This window comes from Nelumbo nucifera, chromosome 2 (assembly GCF_055504915.1).
Source record: "Nelumbo nucifera cultivar China Antique chromosome 2, China Antique-T2T, whole genome shotgun sequence".
NCBI classification, from domain to species: Eukaryota; Viridiplantae; Streptophyta; class Magnoliopsida; order Proteales; family Nelumbonaceae; genus Nelumbo; species Nelumbo nucifera.
Genome location: NC_142650.1, coordinates 32,657,260 through 32,679,086, shown reverse-complemented (window position 1 = coordinate 32,679,086; position 21,827 = coordinate 32,657,260). Strand labels below are relative to the sequence as shown.

Genomic DNA, 21,827 nt, shown 5'->3' with positions numbered 1-21,827 from the left:
GCCTTGAGAGTATCCCTAGGGGCGAGGACTCCGACAATCAAGCTAGCCGGGGGCTTAGAGAAAGTTAAGGTCACTACAAGAGTGTAAGTGATAACTCAAGTATGCATGCATAGCTTTAGTTGTAGTGTCCCTTTTATAATAGGAGTCGCCTAAGTGGGGAGTATGCACAACATGTATCTGTTCTGTATATTGTGGTCACGTAAGGGGACTCAAGAGAGGCATCAGCCGACCACGACCCCCCACATTAGTGGCTCAGGAGTAAATGCACATAGGATGTGCGCCCGCATTAAGTGCTCCATAATCGCTAAGGGCTGGAATTACCCCATTGCCCTTAGGAGATTGTCCTTTGTCGAAAATACCCTAACTGATGCCACGTGTGATGGGTTGACCAAATATACCTACATCACAACCTATTTGCATTCCCATGCATTTGCATTAATGCAAATGAAATTTGCACCATAAACAAATTGAGCCTTGAAGTATAGAATTGACCTTTTTTTAGCACTTCACTTTTTCGCGGATTCTATTGTTCAAAAAAGATTCGTAGCTAAGAGAGATATTTTTCCCCACTTGTTAGTAGAATTTGTGGAATACAATTAAAGTGTATAAGAGAGGTTGTATTTTTAAGCACATGCGCGGATATAGCTATCTAGCTATCCGCATATCTCCTCTTTTATCGCAGTTTCATTCGGGACAACGGAGGTCGTGCTATATCATAATTTCTATTTTATTTATATTCAATGAAAAAAATTGAAGCACGAGAATTCCCTATAGACATCATATATAGATAAGATACCTAAGATTAGGTATCTGTGTAATAATACCATACCAATTTCTAAGGAAAAAATAAAAAAAGAAAGAAATGAACTCTGTTTTCTGAAATCAATGTCTTTAAAAATCAACCCAAAATCAGAACCGCACTTACCTTTAATTTCTGGGTCAATGGTTCAACCATTCAGGTTGAATGGTTCAACCCATGACATCATAAAAAATATCAAAAGTATAAAATATTTAATATAATAATAATAAATACAATATTATTTAGAGAAAAATCAGACTTTGGTCTTCAGAGAGAACCAAAGCATCTTTTTTGAATGTGGGCGTGATTATGATGTATTTCAGACTCCAAAGAGAAATCAAATAACTCGGAACTGAAGCATGTTTCTGAATCAAACTGAATCAATGTTTTGATTTTTTTTTTGAATCAAACGTTTCAGAGAGAACCCAAATCTATGTCGGGAACAAGGTATTCTTTTTGAACCAAGATCAGGTTGCTGCCCGGTTGCCGCTGCGAGTATATGCCATAGCTCAAAGATAGTGTGGTTGCAGATCATTTTGTTCGCCGCTGCCCAAGAAGGTTGCCACTAGCTACAACACCTGCGGTTTGAGACATTGAGGAAAGAGACGAGAGAAGAAGAGAGAAAGGGGAGAGAAAGAGATGCTGTTCTGATTCATTTATCTCATGTTGGTAGTATGAGATGTTAATGTGAGGTATCCCATATTGGTAGTATGGGATGCTGTTGTTGTAGGGTATATATATTATTGGGTTCCCTCCTAACATCTAGCTTTTAGGGGTGCATTTTCCTAAATCACATAACAGATGCAGAAATACCTTTTTTAATTTTTTTTTGTTTTAAGTTTTTTTTTTTTAATCAAACCATGAACTGCTGCTCAGGTTGAACGGTTTGATGGTTCAACCATCTGGATTAGTAATTTTTTGACCAAATCAATGGTTTTCTACATAAAAGCAGGTTGGACCTTAAACAAAACCAGAAACCTGAGTGATTTTCAGGCCGAACGATTCAACCGCTCGGGCTAATGTCGTTTTTAAAACCAAGGCTGAAATTTTAAAATGATAACTACTTAGCAATTGGAAATGTCACCATTTTAAGGGGGTGAGGGAGGTAATTAGCTTCAATGCAATGTAAAATCCAAACTAAATAATTAATTTCCTGGCACTGATGACAGTAGGTTGTTTGGTGTTAAAAGCTTGAAATAGCTTTATTTGCCAGCATTTACTTTCCATATACAACTGAGAAGTCACATAGAATTTTGGAGTGTGTTCTCCGTAAGTGAGTATGATAAATCTTTATCTTAATGCCGATACTTACCTTGGAATTAGACAATTTAGCTTTTGCCCTTTTCCTCCTTTTTAAAAAGACTCTCTCTTTCTCTTTTCTGCAAATGCCATTCAACTACTAAAGTAAAGAAGATCCACATTTTGACACATGGTTTTAGTTTGTCAATTTGGTTGTAATTGCTAGTTAGGTGAAACTATCAAAGCCTAGCAATTAGACAATTTAGCTGCTCTGGTGGTCATGAGAAAATTTTCTCCGTCCACATTCAACAACCTGAAAGGGCTCTTCCTGTGTCACATATTAGTTCACCCAGCGCTTCTAATTACAAGTTTGTGTAAATTTGGGTGTAATTAAGGTGCTCTTCCTTTATTTTTAGATTTGTAATTCTAAATCACTGCCTATGCTTTATATATATATATATTTATGTATGTATGTATATATTCAAAGAGAACAATCTAGTTTAGTTTGGAACAGATTTCAGATTGTATAGAACTCAAACCAGATTATTTTTTGTTGAGCTTAACCTAATTAAAAAAGTCCAAATAAAGTTCAAACATCAAATTGACTTGTTTTAAGGCAAGACCAGATCAAACTGTCAATTTCAATTTGGTTCGATTTGATTTGAAAGTCTGGGCCATATAATGAACACCCCTACATAAGACATGTTTCTTCTTCATAGCCGAGTGGAAATGGAATATAATTTTGTTTCTGCACTAATTCCACAGGATTATAAAATATTATTTTAACCCAAAATCACAGAATTATAAAATATAAATGACTAGGCCCCTTGAAATTATAGAACCATATGTGGTCTTGACTAGGGCTGTCAATAGAGTTTGAAAATTTGATGTGACCTAATATTTAGGGGTCACTGTAGCACGTGGGCAGTGCCGGGCACAACATGAAGGTATGGGCTGTTCCGGGCTTGAGTTTTCAGGCTCACAAGCTGGCACGATAGTGTGGGCCATGCTGGAATGGGCCTGTAGCCCAGATCGGCTTGACACGGCCCATATATATATATATATGAATTTTTGTTTTCAAATTCATTATAATATTTTATTCCAACTGTATTGTAGTTTTTTTTTAAGTTCATTTTATTCTTGCATATATAAACAACTGTATACATCAAAATACATATATAATAAAATTCTAAGATTTTTTTTTTAATTTGTTGTCTATTTTGTTAATTTATTTTAAAATTTTCATTTTTTTTCAAAAATTTTAAAAATATACCTCTCATGGCTTGGTCTGGTCCACAACCCTCTCTGGTCTAAAGCTTGGCCTGTGGACCAGCCCAGATAGACACCTGAAGCATCCTAGAGGTAGCAAGCATGGCCCTGGCCCAGCCCGTGGGCTGACATGGCATGAGACGCCTGCTTGTCGTGCCATGACAACCTGGCCCGGCCTGGCATACACCTTTAGGTGTAAACGGATTGGGTCCTGACCTGATCCAATTTTATTGGATTTTGATATCTTCGTTGGATTTTAGAATTGGATCGGATTGTAAAATATGATTTGTTTTGAAATCAGATTGAATTCAATCACCCCTATATATATATCGAATCAATTTCTATCATTTATCATATATCTGATTATAATCCAAATTGAATTTTAATTAGGGGTTAGATGGATATACTCCAATTCAAATCTAACCCAATCTGTTTGTATCCTACATGGCTTATGTTGTAATCAAATTAGCCCAGTTTAGGGTCTGGTATCCCTTGCAGGATCATTTTCCCTTGGGTACAATCGTTCGAATTTGTATAGAACCCATATTATTTAAAATTTAAGCCAATTATTTAAAATTCCTTTCTTATAAAATAAAAGATTAATAAAATTCAATATAAAATTTAATCCGACTTAAATCTTATTGGATTTATTGGGGTCAAATCCACATCCGATCTAATTATTATAATGGATGCAAGTTTCTTTTCGGATTTTTTTGGGAGTCAATTGACAATCCTACTACTACTACTACTACTACTACTTGTATCCAGTCTTCGAATAGACTAGAGTAGGAGTTTAAGTACAAAATAACTTGCTTAAAATAGCTTCATCCAACCAACACCATCAATAATTTATATTAATGTAAATTTCCATATTGTATATAGCTTTAATATCTATAATTTTTCTTTCTTCAGTTTTAAAGTAGGTAAAATAGATTTTTTTATTAATACTTTATTAATATAAGTTCATGACTATGATTTATGTCAAATCATTGATGATTCATTTTAACCTTAAACATAAGCTTAGAAGTCATTAAATTCGAGGACAGAGGGTGTCACATTTGTTTCTATTTATCTATGGACCATTTCAATCCATCTTTGTTTTATTAGACAAGTTCAAAAATGATACTTATCCTAATAATATTCAATTTTTTGTCATTTAAATAAGTGCTTTGGTGCTAGCAGTTTTAATATAGCCTATGGTTTTGTATCCTTTTTTATTCCATATTTTAGATTCTCTTGGTATTGAGTTTGTCTTATACTGCTAGCACCAAGCACAGATAAAGAGAGTTGTCAAGCTGCAACCAGCATTGAATCTTCTGCCAAACCCTTATAAATATAAGTCCTATATCAAATTTCTTTGTGTTCAACACTAAATGGAATAGAATTGGGGAACATGATTTATGTAGCTGATTTTTTTTTTTTTTTTGCTGAAGTTGAATCGAATAACATGATTCCATATTTTAGCCAGTGATGGCACCTATTATGTTTTTGAAAACCTGTTTGATCAACTCTGATTCATCATATTGAACAAAAATAGGTTAATCCGTAAAAGATGATTCCGATACCAATGTTATGTCGTCAAGCTGATGGGTGGTCGTGGGTGTTTGGAAGGAGTGAAGTTATAGTGATAAATCTGCTTATAAATTGTTGACTCGAAATCGGTATACCGGTATAGATGCGTGTTGGAAGTTAAAATTTTATCCTCCTATCATGATTGGAATACAATTGTGTTTTAGGGTGTCAATTTAATAAAACAGCACATCATCTTTTTGGCTCCTGTTCTTACTTACCTGCTGTTTGGTTAAGTGTGTAGGTTGGAGGTCTGGAGATTCCCCTCCAATGTCTTGGTTTCAACAAGAAATAGATGGATGAGAACTGCTGACGAGGAGTCTGTTATAGGGATGCAAATCAGCCGGGCTGAGTCACGCTTTAAGTTCAACCCAGCCCGACAACCCTAAGAATTGGTCCCAAGCCTGGACAGAGAACAAGGTGAAGTCCAATCTGTCCAACCTGGGCCCAGCCCACAAGAAATTTGATTCATTCAGGTTGGGCTCAATCAGACCACGTTTATGTATCTTTGCATGTATGTATGCAAACATGTGTCTATGTAAGTGTTCAGGGAAAAGCTTGGGCTGGGCTTGGGCTACCAAAGGGGCTGGGCCTAGGCCCAACCTTAAAAAAAGGCCTAAGCTTTTGGGCCCAAACCCATCAAAAGGATTGAAAATCTGAGCTCAGCCCTGTGGTCTGAATCGGTCTCTGCTCAGATTGGACCTGCCCAAGTAAGACCCCCTAGTTTGTTAAGCATCTGTTTGTGTTATTCACAATATTTCTGCCGATTAATTAATCCATCCTTAACATTGTAATGCTTCCACTATTAACATTTAACAATACAATAGTTTTTTTAATGTTTCTTAGGTTGGAAGGATGGTTGTTTTATTAAATTCCAGAGAAACATATATACGTGAAAACATGCAACAGTTCCAAAATGCTTGAGAATAATCAGTCTATTAACATTCTCACATTGACCAAACTGCAACCTGCTGGAGAAAAAAAAAACTTTTTTGTTTGGCTATAGTTGCTTAACTGTTCAGTATCATTCAGTACATGCTTCCCTAAGATGAATCATGGATTAACTATACATTCCCTTCATTTTTTGTTTGGCTACGAAGTTGCTTCATCCTATTCCCCCCCTCCCCCTCCTCTTTCTCTCTCTTCTGGGAGGGGGTTCTGATTTTTGGATTGTGTTTCAGACGGTGGGAACCCCCAAAAATGCTTTCCTTTTTCTTTTGATAAGCACCAAAAACATATTTTTTCTTTTCTCCGCTTTTTCTCATATGCGATCATCTCCTGTGACAATAGGATACAAATCTAGTTTGAACTCAGTTCAGCTCTGTGCTCTTGCTCTGCTTGACATATGGTCACAAGAGACTAGACTCGTTCCCAAATTCTAGCTTTAAAGCATTGATAATGCCAACAATTTTTCTCAAGAAATAATTGGATCTGGCTTATAACTCAATTGTGGAACTTGAGGGTATCTGCTTATAGGAAAGTACAGTTGTTAGGACACATTTCCAGACAATCTTTGGAAAAACACAAAAAATGTATATAAAAGAAATTACAAAAATTAGTCTTCTAAATGAGTGCTTGTGCTTCATATGCATTCCCAAAGATGAATAAATATTCGCATATGATTACTTAAATAGAAAGATCTAATTTTGCCTTATTTTCTGTTGTAAAGTAAGTGCACACTGTTCAAAGTAGAGAGTCCAGGCTAATAGGAACTATTTACTTGTCTACAGGAAAATAAACATGCCACAAAGATGACTTGGAATTACAAACCATGGAAACTATATGAAAATATGAAGCATTATTAAAAGGTATGAGAGATTGTGTTTGATCAGAGAGGATAGGTTGTAGTTGTCCAAGATATTTTGTTTTTTGGATATCTATCATGATATCATTAGTTTGAATGATATCGATACAGTGTCTCTTATGCATCAATGATGTGTGTTAATGCTGGCTACTGGGAAGCATAAATGGATGAGCTTGATCATCTACATCGTTATTTTCCTACCAGGTAAACTACCTAGTCGTTAACCTAGATTTAGGTTATACTTTTTATAGGCAGCTGCTCTGCAAAAGATGCAAGGTTGATCTTTATGAAGTTGGACATTGCTTGGGCTAGCTCCATACAGGAACTTCTTTATTTTATTTTTTAATTCTTAACATGAGGGTTGACCTTTATATGAAGTTGGGGGATTCCTTGGTCTGTTTAACTTCCTCCTATTTCTAAGAAAACTGAACATTGACGTTGTTTGAAGTATTCTAAATTATCTTCAATTATGACAGCAAGGGAAGTGTATGGATACAATTATTTGCATTATGATTATTAGTTAAAATTTTATTTTCTTTTCAATTTCTTATCATAACTTCTATTTTCAAGTTTGCCCCAGTGTTTTAACTGTCGTTGACCTGATCAGTCAGACTGGTGATCTGGTTACAATCCCATTTCAGATCAACCTCTAACCTGATGAAACCCATTTACTGGGCATATGAACCATTGATCCATTAGCTATTGAGCATGTTATCAGGATTTTATATTGCTTTATATTTTCTGAAAATTTTATATTGATGAAATCAAAGTTTGAGCTATTGACCATAATGGTTGAATTGCTGTACCTCCAAGCTGGGTTTTTTAAAACACTGGTTCCAGCATGTAGTGATGCACATTCATATTCTTATTAATCCATGATGTAGAATGATAAGCATCTATACCAGTAGATTGGGAAATCATAACTAGAAAACATTGGGATAAGCACTTTATTTTTCCAAATAAATATTGAGATGAGATGTATTGCCCATATACCTTTGAATAACTTTAAGTATTCCTGTGCCTATCTGCATTGGAATGCCCAGGATGATGCATTCACTTACTCCCTCAATCTTGTCATCCCTCCCATTTACTGAAGCATTGAAAAGATGATCTGCTGTTTTCTCAAATGATGCTAACATCAACACACTTTCTTTCATCTTTTGGATGCCAGTTCTCGTGATTCCTAGCACTTCACCCTGTTAAGAACAAACATCCAGAAAAATATATACAACATCAATCCCATCAATACATATTTACATACTATAAAGTTAAACCTGCTGGGGTTAGAGGTTGGAGTACCAATTCATGCAATACAACTCAAAAAATGTAGCTCACCTTGTATGTCATTAAATCTGCTAAGAGCATCATATGGCGTATGTCTATGTCCATTCCATGCTTTCCCATGGTGTACTGTATTTCATCTATGATGCATCTTCTAGCAGCTTCAATACCAAGTGTACCTTGAACTTCTATGATATGATTACTCGTCGTTTTACACCCATCTACTCCTGGAGTTCCCATGACTCCCAGAAGATTTGTACTGAAATTAAGCAGTGTATGCATTTAGATTCATAAACAAATAGAAGGGGTAAGGATTGCATTTTCCATCCACAAATTCATATTATGTCACCTTTTTTCTGATTAAACAATTGGCATTTTCTGTTAGGTAATCATTCACATTTTCTGATATGAGCAGGAGTACTAATTTCTAGTCAAGAGAATAATAGAAGAATGATCCCTATATCTTATCATGTTTCCAATCCATGCTGATTTAGTTTGTCACCATGTCCATCCTTTTCTTTTCCTATTCCTTCATTTCGAAAGTAACAAGAATTTGCTCATTTTCTATTGCTAGAAAATATGTTCCTGCATTTATACAAGGAAACTGACCATCATAAAAACAAACTATTTCTATTAGGACCAGCCATTTCTATTATTGACAGCATTTTTTTTCCTTTTTATGCTCAAGGAATTTCTCAAGTTCTAGCAGAGAAGGTACTGTAGAGATACTATGGGCTGACTCCTTGTAACTTATGTACAGTATCATTTATTCATTCTTTGTTTACAGTTTTTTCTTTTGTATTTAAGAAGAGTAATGGTCCGTTCTCCTTTATGTAATCCTATGATATATAATACATATCATTCAGGGCATGTGGCAAGTTCACCACACCCTTTTCAGATTCACTTGTCTCTTTTGAACCGACTCTAACATGGTATCCTAGCCAATTCAATTTTTGATCTGCTGAAGGACTTCTTTCCCACTGTTGATTGCTTCTTTTGAAGGACAATAGAAGGCTGATTCTTTATCCTGTTGTTTGGAGATAACAGCTTCCTTTTAGGGACTGTTCTGATCAGTCTTTTGTTATTTTTCTGTGCAAGAACGTGGTGGCAGATCTGTACTTCGATTCAGACCTCACTTCTGCTCATTCAGACTTCTGTGAAACCTTAGATTTGGTGTTGTCCTGATCACTTCTTCCTTTCTACACTTCTGGTTTGGTGTTTGAACCATTCCCTGTAGGGTTTCTGACTTCATCTTCCAAGTTTCTATCCTGAACTTTCCTTTTCTGGACTGTTACTCAATCTGCAGTATTTTTGGGTGTTTTTCCCTCATGAAAACTGATTTCTAAGTTGCTGGTTTATAATCTCTGGTTACTCTATATGGGTTTCCTATAAAGAGAGCATTGGTGAACAATCTTTTACTTAGGTACATGTATCAAATTCTACTATAAATTTTCTTCCTCCAAATAGACTTTGCATCTTCACTCTATAAAAGTACAAAGGTAATAAAATCTGGCTCAATAAAACCATATATGCAATAAGATCCAAACTTTTTCTGGCAATAATTTTTTTTAAGAGAATGGAAACTGGAAACTTTCATTACTCAAAAGGGGGGAGGGGATATACATGAGATGATGTAGAAGAAGGCTTTAGAAACAAAAAGAACAAACCCGATCAATCAGTAGGTAATCTGTTTGCACTATACAAATATACAAAAGAACCCTATTTTATGTTATAAAGCAGTAGATATGATCTTAAAATTTAAAAGTTCCAATATTCAAGACCAAGCATATCCATCAACAATATAAATTATTACAATGTCTATTTCACCAACTTACCCTTCTACAAGTAAGTTGTACTTTCCATCTTTGCTTTTGTTAATCACTGCACGTTGGACAGTAGATATGCCCTGTGATAAAAAGACAAAAGAGAACAAACGTATCAAATTTGGACTTGTAAGAGGTTCAATCACATGGTTGGAAACTCTTTTGCAGGATGACCTTGTTTTAGATCATAATGCCAATAACTTACAGAAGTAGATAGCATTGTAATCTCACCTTTACAATGACCTGTGGGAGCACAGCTTTAAGATTGTGCAGTTCAAAGTGTAACTTGCTTCTATCACTTTCTGTAGGTATAACTATTAACTTGTACCCCTTGTCAACCACAATCTGTAATAAAATTAACAAGTGCACAAAATGCTCAAAATATGACAATAGAAAAGGAAAATATAAGAGGTGAATGATCACAATAGTAATTCCTTACCTTTGGTTTGAATTTTGGATTCAGATGCTTTAGAATTGATTCTTTTACGCTATCAGCAGAAATCTTTAATTGTGCAGCTTCAATCCTAGCCATATCCAAACTGATCACTATTGATGCTTGTCTTTGTGTCATCACAATCTTTATACTTTTGGCAACCTGCATAGAAAAAAATCAGTCAATATCCAGGTTTTCTAGAGAGGCTGATCACTATTACATCTGCCACACTGTATGCTGATCTCTCAATCTACTTGGTTAATGTTCTGAACTCTCTAATGACACATCTTACCTCTTACATTATTATATTGATACTGGCATGTGCCCAACTTTCTATTTTAAACACTTTATCATAGTTCTTGAATCCCCTTCCAATACTATGTTCTTGTAGTTTATAGTTTTCCCCAACAACGGCCCTTGGAGTATTGGTAAAAGAAATCTCCATACCTAATTGGTCCTGACTAGAGTGCCATCATGTTCCCCGAGTGGTTTCTTAGCACCCAACCAATCCTAATTTCTAATGGATTGCCCCCTACTGTATCCATCGCAATTTAGATTTATGAAATTCTAATCTGGAGGTGTCCAATGAATCAACCTCCTTCCTTTTGTAGATTAAGATGGCACCACCCCTTGCAATGCCCCGGCTGTGTCATTAATGGAAAATGGATTGAATAATTCTCAGTTTTTTTCACCCAACCTATCACTCTAATCATGATAAGCTCAATTTCTTCCTTGGTGTCAATCTCTTCCTCAAGAATCTAGCATTTTCCTCCCCACACCATCCACAAAATTGCTACTCTTGTGCACCTCCTTAAGACCTTCCATCTTATCTTTCTGAAAGAGAAGAAAACATCATAAAATAGGCCTTATGCATCACTTAGGGAAACCCACCTACAACTAAACAGAGAGAACTTTGAATTACTAGAGACAAGAGGGTAGGAGACTAGGTAACAAGTAGTCTTACCATTTGCATTACAGAAGAAACACATATAAGGTGATAGGCACCAGTTGGTTTCTCTTTTAGGTTACCTTAAAAGTATTGAACTTCATATGGAAATCCTTCCAATGGACTTTTTTTTTTATGATAAATAACAGAACCATTAACTAAAAACACATAAAGAGTACAAGGGCCACCACCACCAGTTGAACAAGCTGTTTAAATTGTTCCCAGGACCATGGGTGCTAATGGAGGAGAATCTAGCAATACTATTAGTCTTAGAAATAACATGTACCTTTGTAGAGTTAGGCTTATTGAAGTAAAAGAGGCACTGAATACTATGAAGAGAAAGGCATTAGGACCCAATGAGATTCCAATAGAAATGTGGAAAGGTATGGGAGAAGTAGGCTTGTTATTGCTAACTAAGCTATTTAGGCTGCATTTGGCATTGCTTATTTTAAGGACTTATCTCCTTTTAGTAGTTAAAATGCTCCTATGCACACTGAAGTTTTAATAACAAAAAGGAGATAAGTCCTTAAAATAAGGAATACCAAATGCAGCCTTAATAAGATAGCCAAAGAAAAGAAGATGTTTGATGACCAGAGAAACAACAGTATGGTGCCTATATTTAAGAAGGTGATATACAAAGTTGTAATAATTATCGGGGGATTAAATTCATGAGCCACACTATGAAACTTTGGGAGAGAATAATTGAACAAAGATTATGACTTGAAATAAGTGTATTAGAGAAGCAATTTTGCTTTATGCAAGAGAGATCAATTTTGGAAGCTATATTTCTTTTAAGATGATTGATAGAAAAGTTGAGAGAAATAGTCGATCAAGACTACAATCAGTCTTGAATTCAAAAGAAAAAGAAAGAAGAAATTTCAAAAGAGAAGAAATTTCTTTGTCTCACTGATGTCCGGTCATGTGAGACAAAGATAGAGGAGTTTTCCAACTAACCGTTGGAACATAGCTTTGTCTTCAAGTGGCTCTCCACTCTTTGCACTGATCTTGTGATTATGTTCAATAGGTGTATCTGCAGACTAAACACCCAACTTTCCAGTTTCTTCCAATAGATCTAGAACATACTTCCTTTAAGAAATAAAAATCCCATGTTTAGATCTAGCTACCTCAATACCCAAGAAGTATCGTAGCTCTCCCAGATCTTTCACCTCAAACTCTTGATGAAGGAGTTGTTTAAGAGACTCAATCTCACTATTATCATTCCCTGTCACTACAATATCATCCACATATACAACAAGCAAAGTCAAGGAAGAGCCCACTCTTTTAATGAACAATGTATGGTCAGATTGGGCCTATACATAGCTGAATTTTTCAAGGGCTTGTCTGAATCTATCAAACCAAGCTCTAGGGGACTGCTTTAGTTCATACAAGGCTTTTCAACCAACAAACCTTCTTTCCTATCTCTGCATCATAAAATCCAGGAGGTAACTACATGTAGACTTCTTCCTATAAGTCTCCATTGAGGAAGGCATTTTTAACATCCATCTAGAACAAGGGCCTAGAGTAACTGGCTGCAAGGGATAACAAAACTCTAATAGTGGTCATCTTTGCTATTGGAGCAAAAGTCTCCAAGTAGTCTATACCATAAGTCTGAGTAAATCCCTTTGCAACTAACCGGGCCTTATACCTTTCAATGGAACCATTAGCATTATGTTTCACAGTAAATACCAATCTACATCCAACCGGTTTCTTTTCTTTAGGCTGATCAACTAGCTCCCAAGTATTGTTCCTTAGAAGAGCATCCATTTCAACCTTCATTGCATCTTTCCACTCAAGAACTGACAAGACTTCCTACATTGTTCTGGGAATAGGAATATCAACAATGGATGTGAGAAAGGACCTGTAAGAGGGGGGCAGGCGATCATAGGACAGGAACTGGGAAATGCAATGAGCTGTGGATGTGGTGCAATGCTGTTTGCCTTTACGGACTGCAATGGGGAGGTCAAGGTCATCCAAAGGAGGTAAAGTAGCAACAGTTGAAGGTATCTCAGTGGTACCTGGATTTGATAAAGGGACTGTGGTACCTGGATCTGGATCCGCAGAAGGAACTAAGGTTGTCTTGGACTGCTGATGACCGAAATCAACCTGCCTCCACCGCCTGTGATACTCTCAAATCCTGACACCTCTGAAAACCCTCCCCATTACATCCCTCATCACTCAATGGAACTGGTAAAGGAACTTCTGATGAGTTAACCCCACTCTCACTCCCACTCTCACTACTCTCCCCCTGAGGAGAAACCCTAGGGTAATAGGGTACCTCCTCAAAGAAGTAACACCCATCGAGACAAATCTCCCCCAAGAAGTAGGTTCATAGCAGCAATAACCCTTTTGAGTTTGTGCATAACCGAGAAAAATACATTTGGAGGCCTTAGGATCAAATTTGGAACGATGAGGTCCAAGAATCTTAACAAAGCAAGTGCAACCAAAGGTTTTAAGGGAAACAGTAAACGATTCTTTATCGGGGTATAGAAGGGTAAATGGAGTCCAAACAGCAGATAGGGTGTCTAGAGGCATGCCTTTTGTGCCCGATGAGGATGCAAAATCGGGATTAACAGCCATATGAGCATTACCCCTTTTGTTCCTCAGTTTTGTTGGAACTAGATGAGGGTGCAACTTCCAACATGTGTCTTTAGTATGCTTAGGTTTCTTGCAATGTTCACACACTAGATCCCGCTTATCTTCCTTCTTTATATCCCTCTCCATATCACCCCCAAACTTAGGTTTAACTGCTATCAAGGCTGGTGGGAAGGGCTAATGCTGCATCATAACCTTTTTCCTAGTCTCTTCACTATGCACTAAAGAGTAGGCTTGAGATAAGGTCACACTGTCCCTTGTTAGTATTTGCTGTCTCACAATATCATAGTCAGGATTCAGACCAGCTAGGAATTCAAAAACCCTATTAGTCTCAACTTGCTTTCTATGAGTCTGTGCATCCTTCTGACTTTCCCACTCAAGTGTTTCTAGGTGGTCAATTTCATGCCACAGAGATTTCAAGGTAGAGAAGTAAACCGAGACTAGTTTCTCTCCTTGCTTAAGGTTGTTAACCTCACACTTCAATTCATAAGGGGTTGGGAGTAAGTCTCTTTCATGACATCCCATATTTCCTTGGCTGTTTTTGCCCACAAATGGTTCCGGCTGATATGTGGCTGCACAGAGTTGCACAACCATGTCATAACCAAATAGTTCTCCTGAACCCATTTGGTATAAGTTTGGTCCTCCTTAGTTGGTTCTTTCACATCTCCCAACAAGTAGCTGAGTTTTCCTCTAACCCCAATGGCCATCATGGCCGATTGAGCCCATTCTAAGTAGTTTGATCCATCAAACTTCACAGTTGTAACCTGAAAGGCATTCTCAGACATGTTACCAGAATTACTAGTCCCAAAAACACCTTCCCCCTGATTCTTGAACTCCATTCTCGGTCAAGAATTAATAATAAAAAACCTTTTAAACTACTGTAATAGAAAACAACACCCAAACAACTGATAACAGCCGGCCTAGGTCTTCCAAAGAACAAAGAAAACAGAATTCTGTATGAAACCAGTTCAAAATCTGATTTGAAACCAACAACAGTTCTGAATTTTAGGGTTTTCTCTCAAAATCCTAAAGGAAAAAACACAGATTTTCCAGCCGCACCTCTCAGAATAGACCAAGATGATTTTTTCCAAGGTTATTCTCAAGAAAAAAAACTTACTTTATGAAAGAAAATATTTGGCTGCCACCTTCTGTATGATGCAAAACCCTAATCTTGAGGATCCGAAGCCTTTTCTGATTCTTCCTGACTACTGGAACTCTCCCAGCCTTCTACAATCTTCTTAGTAGCAGCTGCACACTACCAGTAACCTCCAAGAATCAGCCAATCCTCCTTTGTTGAAAAACTTCTAAACCTAGGAGATTCTCATGTAGTCAATCTAATTAGACTAACATAAAAACTCCTAAGTCGGCTCTGATACCAAGTAGTCGATCAAGACTACAATCAGTCTTGAATTCAAAAGAAAAAAAAAGAAGAAATTTCAAAAGAGAAGACGAGAGGTAGAAAAGAGAAGAAGCACACAAAGAGATTTTGAAAAGAGAGAGAGGGTTGATCAGTTTATCCGCCGATCCACTCTTAATATTTATATATGTTGACTAATTGTAAAAGGGCTGAATTGCCCTTATTGCTTACATGGCAAATAAACTAATAATAAAGCTGTAATAACAAACTGAAATAACTACCAACTAACACTGACATAACTAACAAAAATATGCTGCCATACGAACACAGTGGGGACCACAGCAGTGGGGTCCACATCAGTGTTCTCTACAAGAGAGAAGAGGAAAGATCTTCATATGGTGTTCATTGATCTAGGAAGGCATATGATAGAGTTCCTAGAAAGATAATATGGTGGGCCTTGGAAAGGAAAGGGGTTCAAAATAGGTATATAGACCTAATTAAAGATATGTTTGAGGGGCAGCAACCAATATTAGAATACCAATGGGAAAGACTTCAGATTATCTATTTGCACTGATCATAGATGAATTGACTAAACATATTCAAGAGGAAGTTCCATGGTATAAACTGTTTTAATTGATGAAACTGATGAAGGATAAATGCAAAATTTATCTAATGGACAATTGCCTTAGAAAAAAGAAAAAAGAGGTTTTAAAATAAGTAGGACTAAAACAGAGTATATGTCCTGTAAATTTAGTACTAATAGGAGTGTAGATTAGGAAACACATAGGATTGGAGACCAAGAGGTAACTCAATTGAATTTCTGGTACCTTAGTTCAAGAAAATGGAGGGTGCATCTAGACTGTTATTTGATAGGCAAATAACACTTAGACTAAAAGGAAAAATCTATAAAGCAGTTTGTAAGGCAAAAATGTGAATGCTAAGATGGATGGGTGGAAAAGCTAGAAATGATAGGATCATGAAGGAAGTCAATAGGAACATAGGAGTAGCCCCAATAGGTGATAAAATGAGAAAAAAATAGACTAAGATGGTTTGGTCACATGCATAGAAGAGCATCAACAGCACTAGTTAGAAGAAGTGATTCATTACAAATTTAAGGGACTAAAAGGGCTAGGGGTAGACCAAAAATAACATGGGTACAAGTAGTAAGAAATAGAACAGATTAGCAAAACAGGATTCATATAGCCGATCCCATATAGTTGGGATAAGGCGTTTATGACGATGATGAGACTCTGTCTCCATCTTTTTGTCTTCAAAAATTGTGGTAATTCTTTCATTCCATATACCCCAAAGTGCTGCAGCCTAGTACACTGCTAAAGAATCTTCTTCCTTTTTGTATTGCAAGGCCATATATTTGAGGCAAACAAGCCCATAAGTACTTCTTGCCAATGAGAACAAGTGGTTCCAAATCTTGGCTGCATACTTACAGTTACTAGAAGATGGTTAGTTTCTTCCCCATTTTCTATGCACAAAATGTAGACATGGGGAAAGAGGCACCAGTTTGTCCACTTCTTTTGATGTTTTTCACAAGAGTAACTTGATTTGCAGCTTCCCAACAGAAGAATTTTACTTTCTGAGGAATGGGACCATGCCAAAGAGCTACACAGGGCAGAATCTGAAATGGGGTTTGGGTAAAAGGTGCTGACTCTCTTGAATCTTTCCTTAGCCCAAGGTTCGCTACCATTGGTGGTAACTAAGTCAGACACAGGCTTATTTTTTAAGGTAGAAAGGTTATAAATTCTAGGGAAAGCTTGGCTTAAAGTGGACCCCCCACCATAAATCCTTCGAAAACTTCACCTAGTTACCAGAAATTGGGTCATTCCTTATAGTTGCAGGAAGGTAGGAAGCAAAGACAAAATAGTTTTCCAAGGAGTTTTTGGCTGTGATGAGTCCCAGCCATTAGTGTCCTGTGCATAAATGCTTTTTATGACTAAATGCCACAAAGAATCAGATTCTAAAGGAAATCTCCAAAGCATTTATGCACAGCACACTTATGGCTGGGACTCAGTCATTAGATGATCCTTCCCATTATTTGAATCCCACAGAAAGTCTCTAATAATGTTCTCTAACCTTTTCAAAGCCTTCATAGGGGCCTTAAACAGTGAGAGGAAGTACACAGGCCCAAGGCTTAATCTTACAAAATGCTTAATGGCCTAAGGCTTAATGGCAGCCCCAAATACTCTCCCTAGGATTACCACCCAGTGGCAACCCCAAATGCTTAATGGCCCAAGGCTTAATATTACAATCCAATCAAGCTGCACACTCTTCCAAATCTTCCATATTAAGACCCACCAAACCACAATTGGCTAAATTAACTTTTAAACCTGTAACTCTCTCCACCAGTCCCTGAATTCTCTTAAGACTACTTAGATCCTGTGGGCCTGTATATTCCCCCAAAATTACTGTCATCAGCAAACTGCAAGTGGAACACTAATTGATTTTGTCTACCCACCCTAAAGCCTTTACCAATATTCCTTTCATCTGCTCTCCTCATCAAGTTTGAGAAAATCCTTCCAATAGAATACCTTTATTTTAGGTGGAACCCAGCCCATGGATACTGCCTCCATAGGAAAAACCAAGCATGATTTTGGGGATGCAGACAACTTATGGAAGACTGAGGCACAAGTGTAGGACCCATGGGGTCCAGAACTCAAATTCTTTTATCCCCGTAATAAGATTAAGAAAAAATCCTTCCATACAATTTGTAATATCAAAGACAGTAGACACTTCACTATCTCTTTCTAAATCCAAAATTTCAATTAATCAAACGATTAGCAAAGGACGCACAATGGCTTATAGTTTTATTTTTGTAAGCAAGTAGAGGTTTGAGAATCTAGTCATCAAAAGGGTATGGCCCCACGACACATCCTCACACAGTCTGATCTTTCCCTCAGAGGACATCATACCTGATGAAATGAGAAAAAAAAAACTGGTAAAAACCTGATGGCCTTCTAAGGGGGACTTTGGCAGATAATCCGGCTTCCTGTCCAACGGCTGCAAGTCCATGACACATCCTCACACAGTCTGATCTTCCCCCCAGAGGACACATCATACCTGATGAAATGAGAAAAAAAACTGGTAAAAACCTGATGGCCTTCTAAGGGGATGCAAGGAGGAAATTGGCAGATAATCCAGCTTCCTGTCCAATGGCTGCAAGTCCAGGTGTATTCGTAACCATGGCAAGCAACACCACCTTTTTTTTCCACATACAAAGAATGCCATTATGCCATGTTCAAGTATATTCTGATCTTCCCCTCAAACATTTTTGCACCACTTATGCCATGCATTAATTCCCTTCATAGTACCTTTTTTTTGCACTCCCCCTCTTTGTGTTTTAATAATTGATTCCACATGATAGACGATACAAAATGTTCTGCCAAGAAATATACTAAAAGTTTATTAACCAGTACAATATAATCGAACAATCATATTAAGGACTGCTATTCTTGCATTGATATTTCAAACTTAGATTCTTATTAAAATATCAAACTTTTAGATTTTTCAATCTCTTCCAATCAATTTGTTCTTTTGTGTTTCTCAGTTGGAGGTTTACCTAGATAAAAAAGTAATATTTACAGCAATGTGTGTGAAATACTTATGTAACATGATAGGAAAATATAGAAAGGTTCTGACATAATTTAATCCTCTATTTTTATCAGTGACAGTTCAACAAGATTTAAATCCATACCTCTAACTGCAGTTACTATTTTGGCTTTAGAAAACTGAAAGATTCAAATGGGAGATCAAAGAGTTCACAAGGACAGATGGTACTAAACTGGTTTCAGAGTTAACAAGGACAAATGCTAGTAAACTGGGTAAAACAATGTCTGGAATAGAATTTCTTTTAGGTGGCCTTGGTTCAATACAGTATCAAATTCAGGGGAAGGTGGATAGCCTTCCAGTTAATAAAGGCAACAGCATTCAAAAAGGGGGCAGAGTCAGCGAAAGAAGAAAAAGGTCTTGAGGTGGCTTGAGAGCACCTTCTCCTTTCTTCTGTGCTCTGCTTTTACTTTTCTTTTATAGATAGGTTTTTGGCTTTGGTGATGCAATATTCATGTACTTTTTCTGGTTGTTATTATTATCATTATTTTTCCTGGGAGACTTGCCTGTTGGCTGTTTATCTTTTTATCTCTGTTGATTGTTAACGGGATTTGGGCTTTGTAACTTGTATGTTCTGGGAATTTAGTTAAGACTTGGCATAGCTAAGTGGTGCTAGCCTTGTTTTTTGATGTTTCTGGGAATTTGTTACTTGCTTCTATTCCTTTGTCATCCCTCTTCTATAAGGTATGAATATTATACTTGCTGAAAAAAAAACTCAAGTATTTGACACATCCATTAAAATAATATTACAGTATTAGGACTTAATAGTACAATTCCATGCTTCTCCTATCATCTTTCCATAATATTCAATTGTACAAAGTAAAAAAAAAAAAGCATGCAATACCGTCTTCTTCAAAAGATGAAATGCATACCTCCCCCAATACCGTCTTCTCAATACAGCCTTTTACTATTCTCGCAGATTTCACATTGTCATCACACTCAAGTGTGGCAGTGATAATGGGTGTACTGATATTTTTGGCTCCATTTATTATTTCCTTGATGCGAGGAACCCCAAGTGTGACATCTGATGCCAGGTTAATGGATCACATTGAAATTATTGGAAAACATTCACATTGAAATTTTTGGCTCTATTTATTATTTCCTTCTCAGAGCTAGACATAAAATTCACAAGAAAATGATTTAACAAGTAAAAAGGTCTTTACCATCATTTTTCTGTAACCAATGAATTTTCAGGATATAAAACAATAAATGTCTGAATTTAGCTATCCACTATGATGAGTTCGCAGATGGTGCACCGTGCACATGCACAGGCTTGTTTTTTATCAGTATCAGATCTATTAGAATCCAACCTGCCTTTGAATTCTGTTAAAATGGTAACAGTAGAAATAAGAGAAAGAGAAGAGAAGGAAGAAGAAGAGAAGAGAATAGAGAGGGAGAAAAGTCTGGTTTGAACAAGAGAGAAAATCAGTCTCTCCATTCGGCCAGAACTGTTTTATATTTCTATTAATCAGGAAATGACACCTTTGCCCCTACTTAAGTGAGGGACACAAGAACTAACATAACTTTACACATCAGCAACTTAAACATAAGCATAAAGACAAAATTACCCCTACAAAGTCGACATTAACACTCCTCCCTCAAGCTGGTGATTATATATCATATAGTCCCAGCTTGTTACATATGTAGTCCACTCTTCCCCGACTCAACCCTTTGGTAAGCAAGTCTGCCCATTGATTTCCTGTGTTAACATATGCAGTATCTATCACTCCATTCAGCACCTTCTCTCTCACAAAGTGACAATCAACTTCTATGTGCTTGGTTCTCTCATGAAACACCAGATTAGAAGAGATATGGACTCAGCCTAATTGTCACAGTTCATTGGAGTGTCAACAGTGTATCTCATCTCCTGTAGAAGGTTCCTTAGCCACACTAATTCAAAAGTAGTATGTGCCATAGCTCTATATTCTGCCTCTGCACTGCTTCTTGCCACAATTGTCTACTTCTTACTTTTCCATGTCACCAGATTACCCCCAAGAAAAGTACAATAGCCTGTAGTGGATCTCCTATCAGATATAGAACTAGCCCAATCAGCATCAGTATATCCTTCTATTTCAAGTTTTCCTCCACTTCTATATATCAGATCACGACCAGGAGCCCCCTTTAAATACCTCACAATCCTTAGAATTGCATCCCAATGTGGAACACGAGGTTTCTGCATGAAATGACTTATCACACTAACCGCGAATGAAATGTCTGGCCGAGTAATGGTTAAATAGTTCAGTTTACCTACTAGCCGCCGGTACCTGCCAGGGTCTTCAAAATCTTCACCTATATCGCTGCACAACTTAGTGTTTGCTTCCATATGTGTTTCAGCTGGTTTAGCACCTAACAATCCTGTTTCTTCCAACAAATCAAGAACATATTTCCTCTGACACAAGTTAATACCATGCTTAGACCTTGCTACTTCTATCCCCAAGAAATACTTTAGTTTACCAAGGTCCTTTGTCTGGAAGTGTTCTTGCAGAAAGGTTTTCAACTTATCAATTCCCACTTTATCATTCCCGCTAATAACAATATCATTTACATACACCACCAATAGGATCTTTCCAGCCTAAGAGTCATGACTGAAGGTTGAATGGTCAACTTGGCACTGTTTCATACCAAACTTCTTTACCACTTCGCTGAACCTACCAAACCATGCTCGAGGAGACTGTTTAAGTCCATAAATGGCCTTCTTTAGTCAGCACACCTTACCATCCTCTCCCTGAGCAACAAACCCCGGTGGTTGCTCCATATAGACCTCCTCAAGTAGATCACCATGTAAGAAAGCATTCTTGAAATCAAGCTGATAGAGAGGCCAATCATACATAGCAACAAGAGATATCACAACACAAACTGAACCAATCTTAGCAACCAGGGATAAGGTCTCTGTGTAGTCAATGCCATAGGTTTGGGAGTACCCTTTGGCAACTAGTCTAGCTTTCAGCCACTCTACACTACCATTAGGTAAGTACTTAACAGTGTAAACCCACTTACAATCGACAGCCTACTTACTAGGAGGAAGTGTTGGTGGGGTCCCATGTATGATTATGAGTTAGAGCGGAGAGTTCTTCCATTGCACGACGCCACCCTAGAG

The 21,827-nt window shown here is 37.1% G+C and overlaps 1 protein-coding gene across 1 annotated transcript in view; it reads right to left on the bottom strand.

Annotated features, from left to right (window-relative positions):
* Positions 1-5,769: 5,769 nt before the first annotated feature.
* NRPC1 (nuclear RNA polymerase C1) overlaps positions 5,770-21,827 on the bottom strand; it is a 105,276-nt gene continuing 89,218 nt past the window's right edge. Inside the window, exons 22-28 of the mRNA XM_010267287.3 lie at positions 19,603-19,754; positions 10,224-10,379; positions 10,016-10,129; positions 9,797-9,867; positions 8,016-8,220; positions 7,674-7,876; positions 5,770-6,342 (exon numbers count right to left, since the gene is read on the bottom strand). Of these exons, the coding sequence (XP_010265589.1) occupies positions 6,291-6,342; positions 7,674-7,876; positions 8,016-8,220; positions 9,797-9,867; positions 10,016-10,129; positions 10,224-10,379; positions 19,603-19,754 (953 nt within the window). The 3' untranslated portion in view covers positions 5,770-6,290. The remainder of the gene's footprint in view (positions 6,343-7,673; positions 7,877-8,015; positions 8,221-9,796; positions 9,868-10,015; positions 10,130-10,223; positions 10,380-19,602; positions 19,755-21,827) is intronic.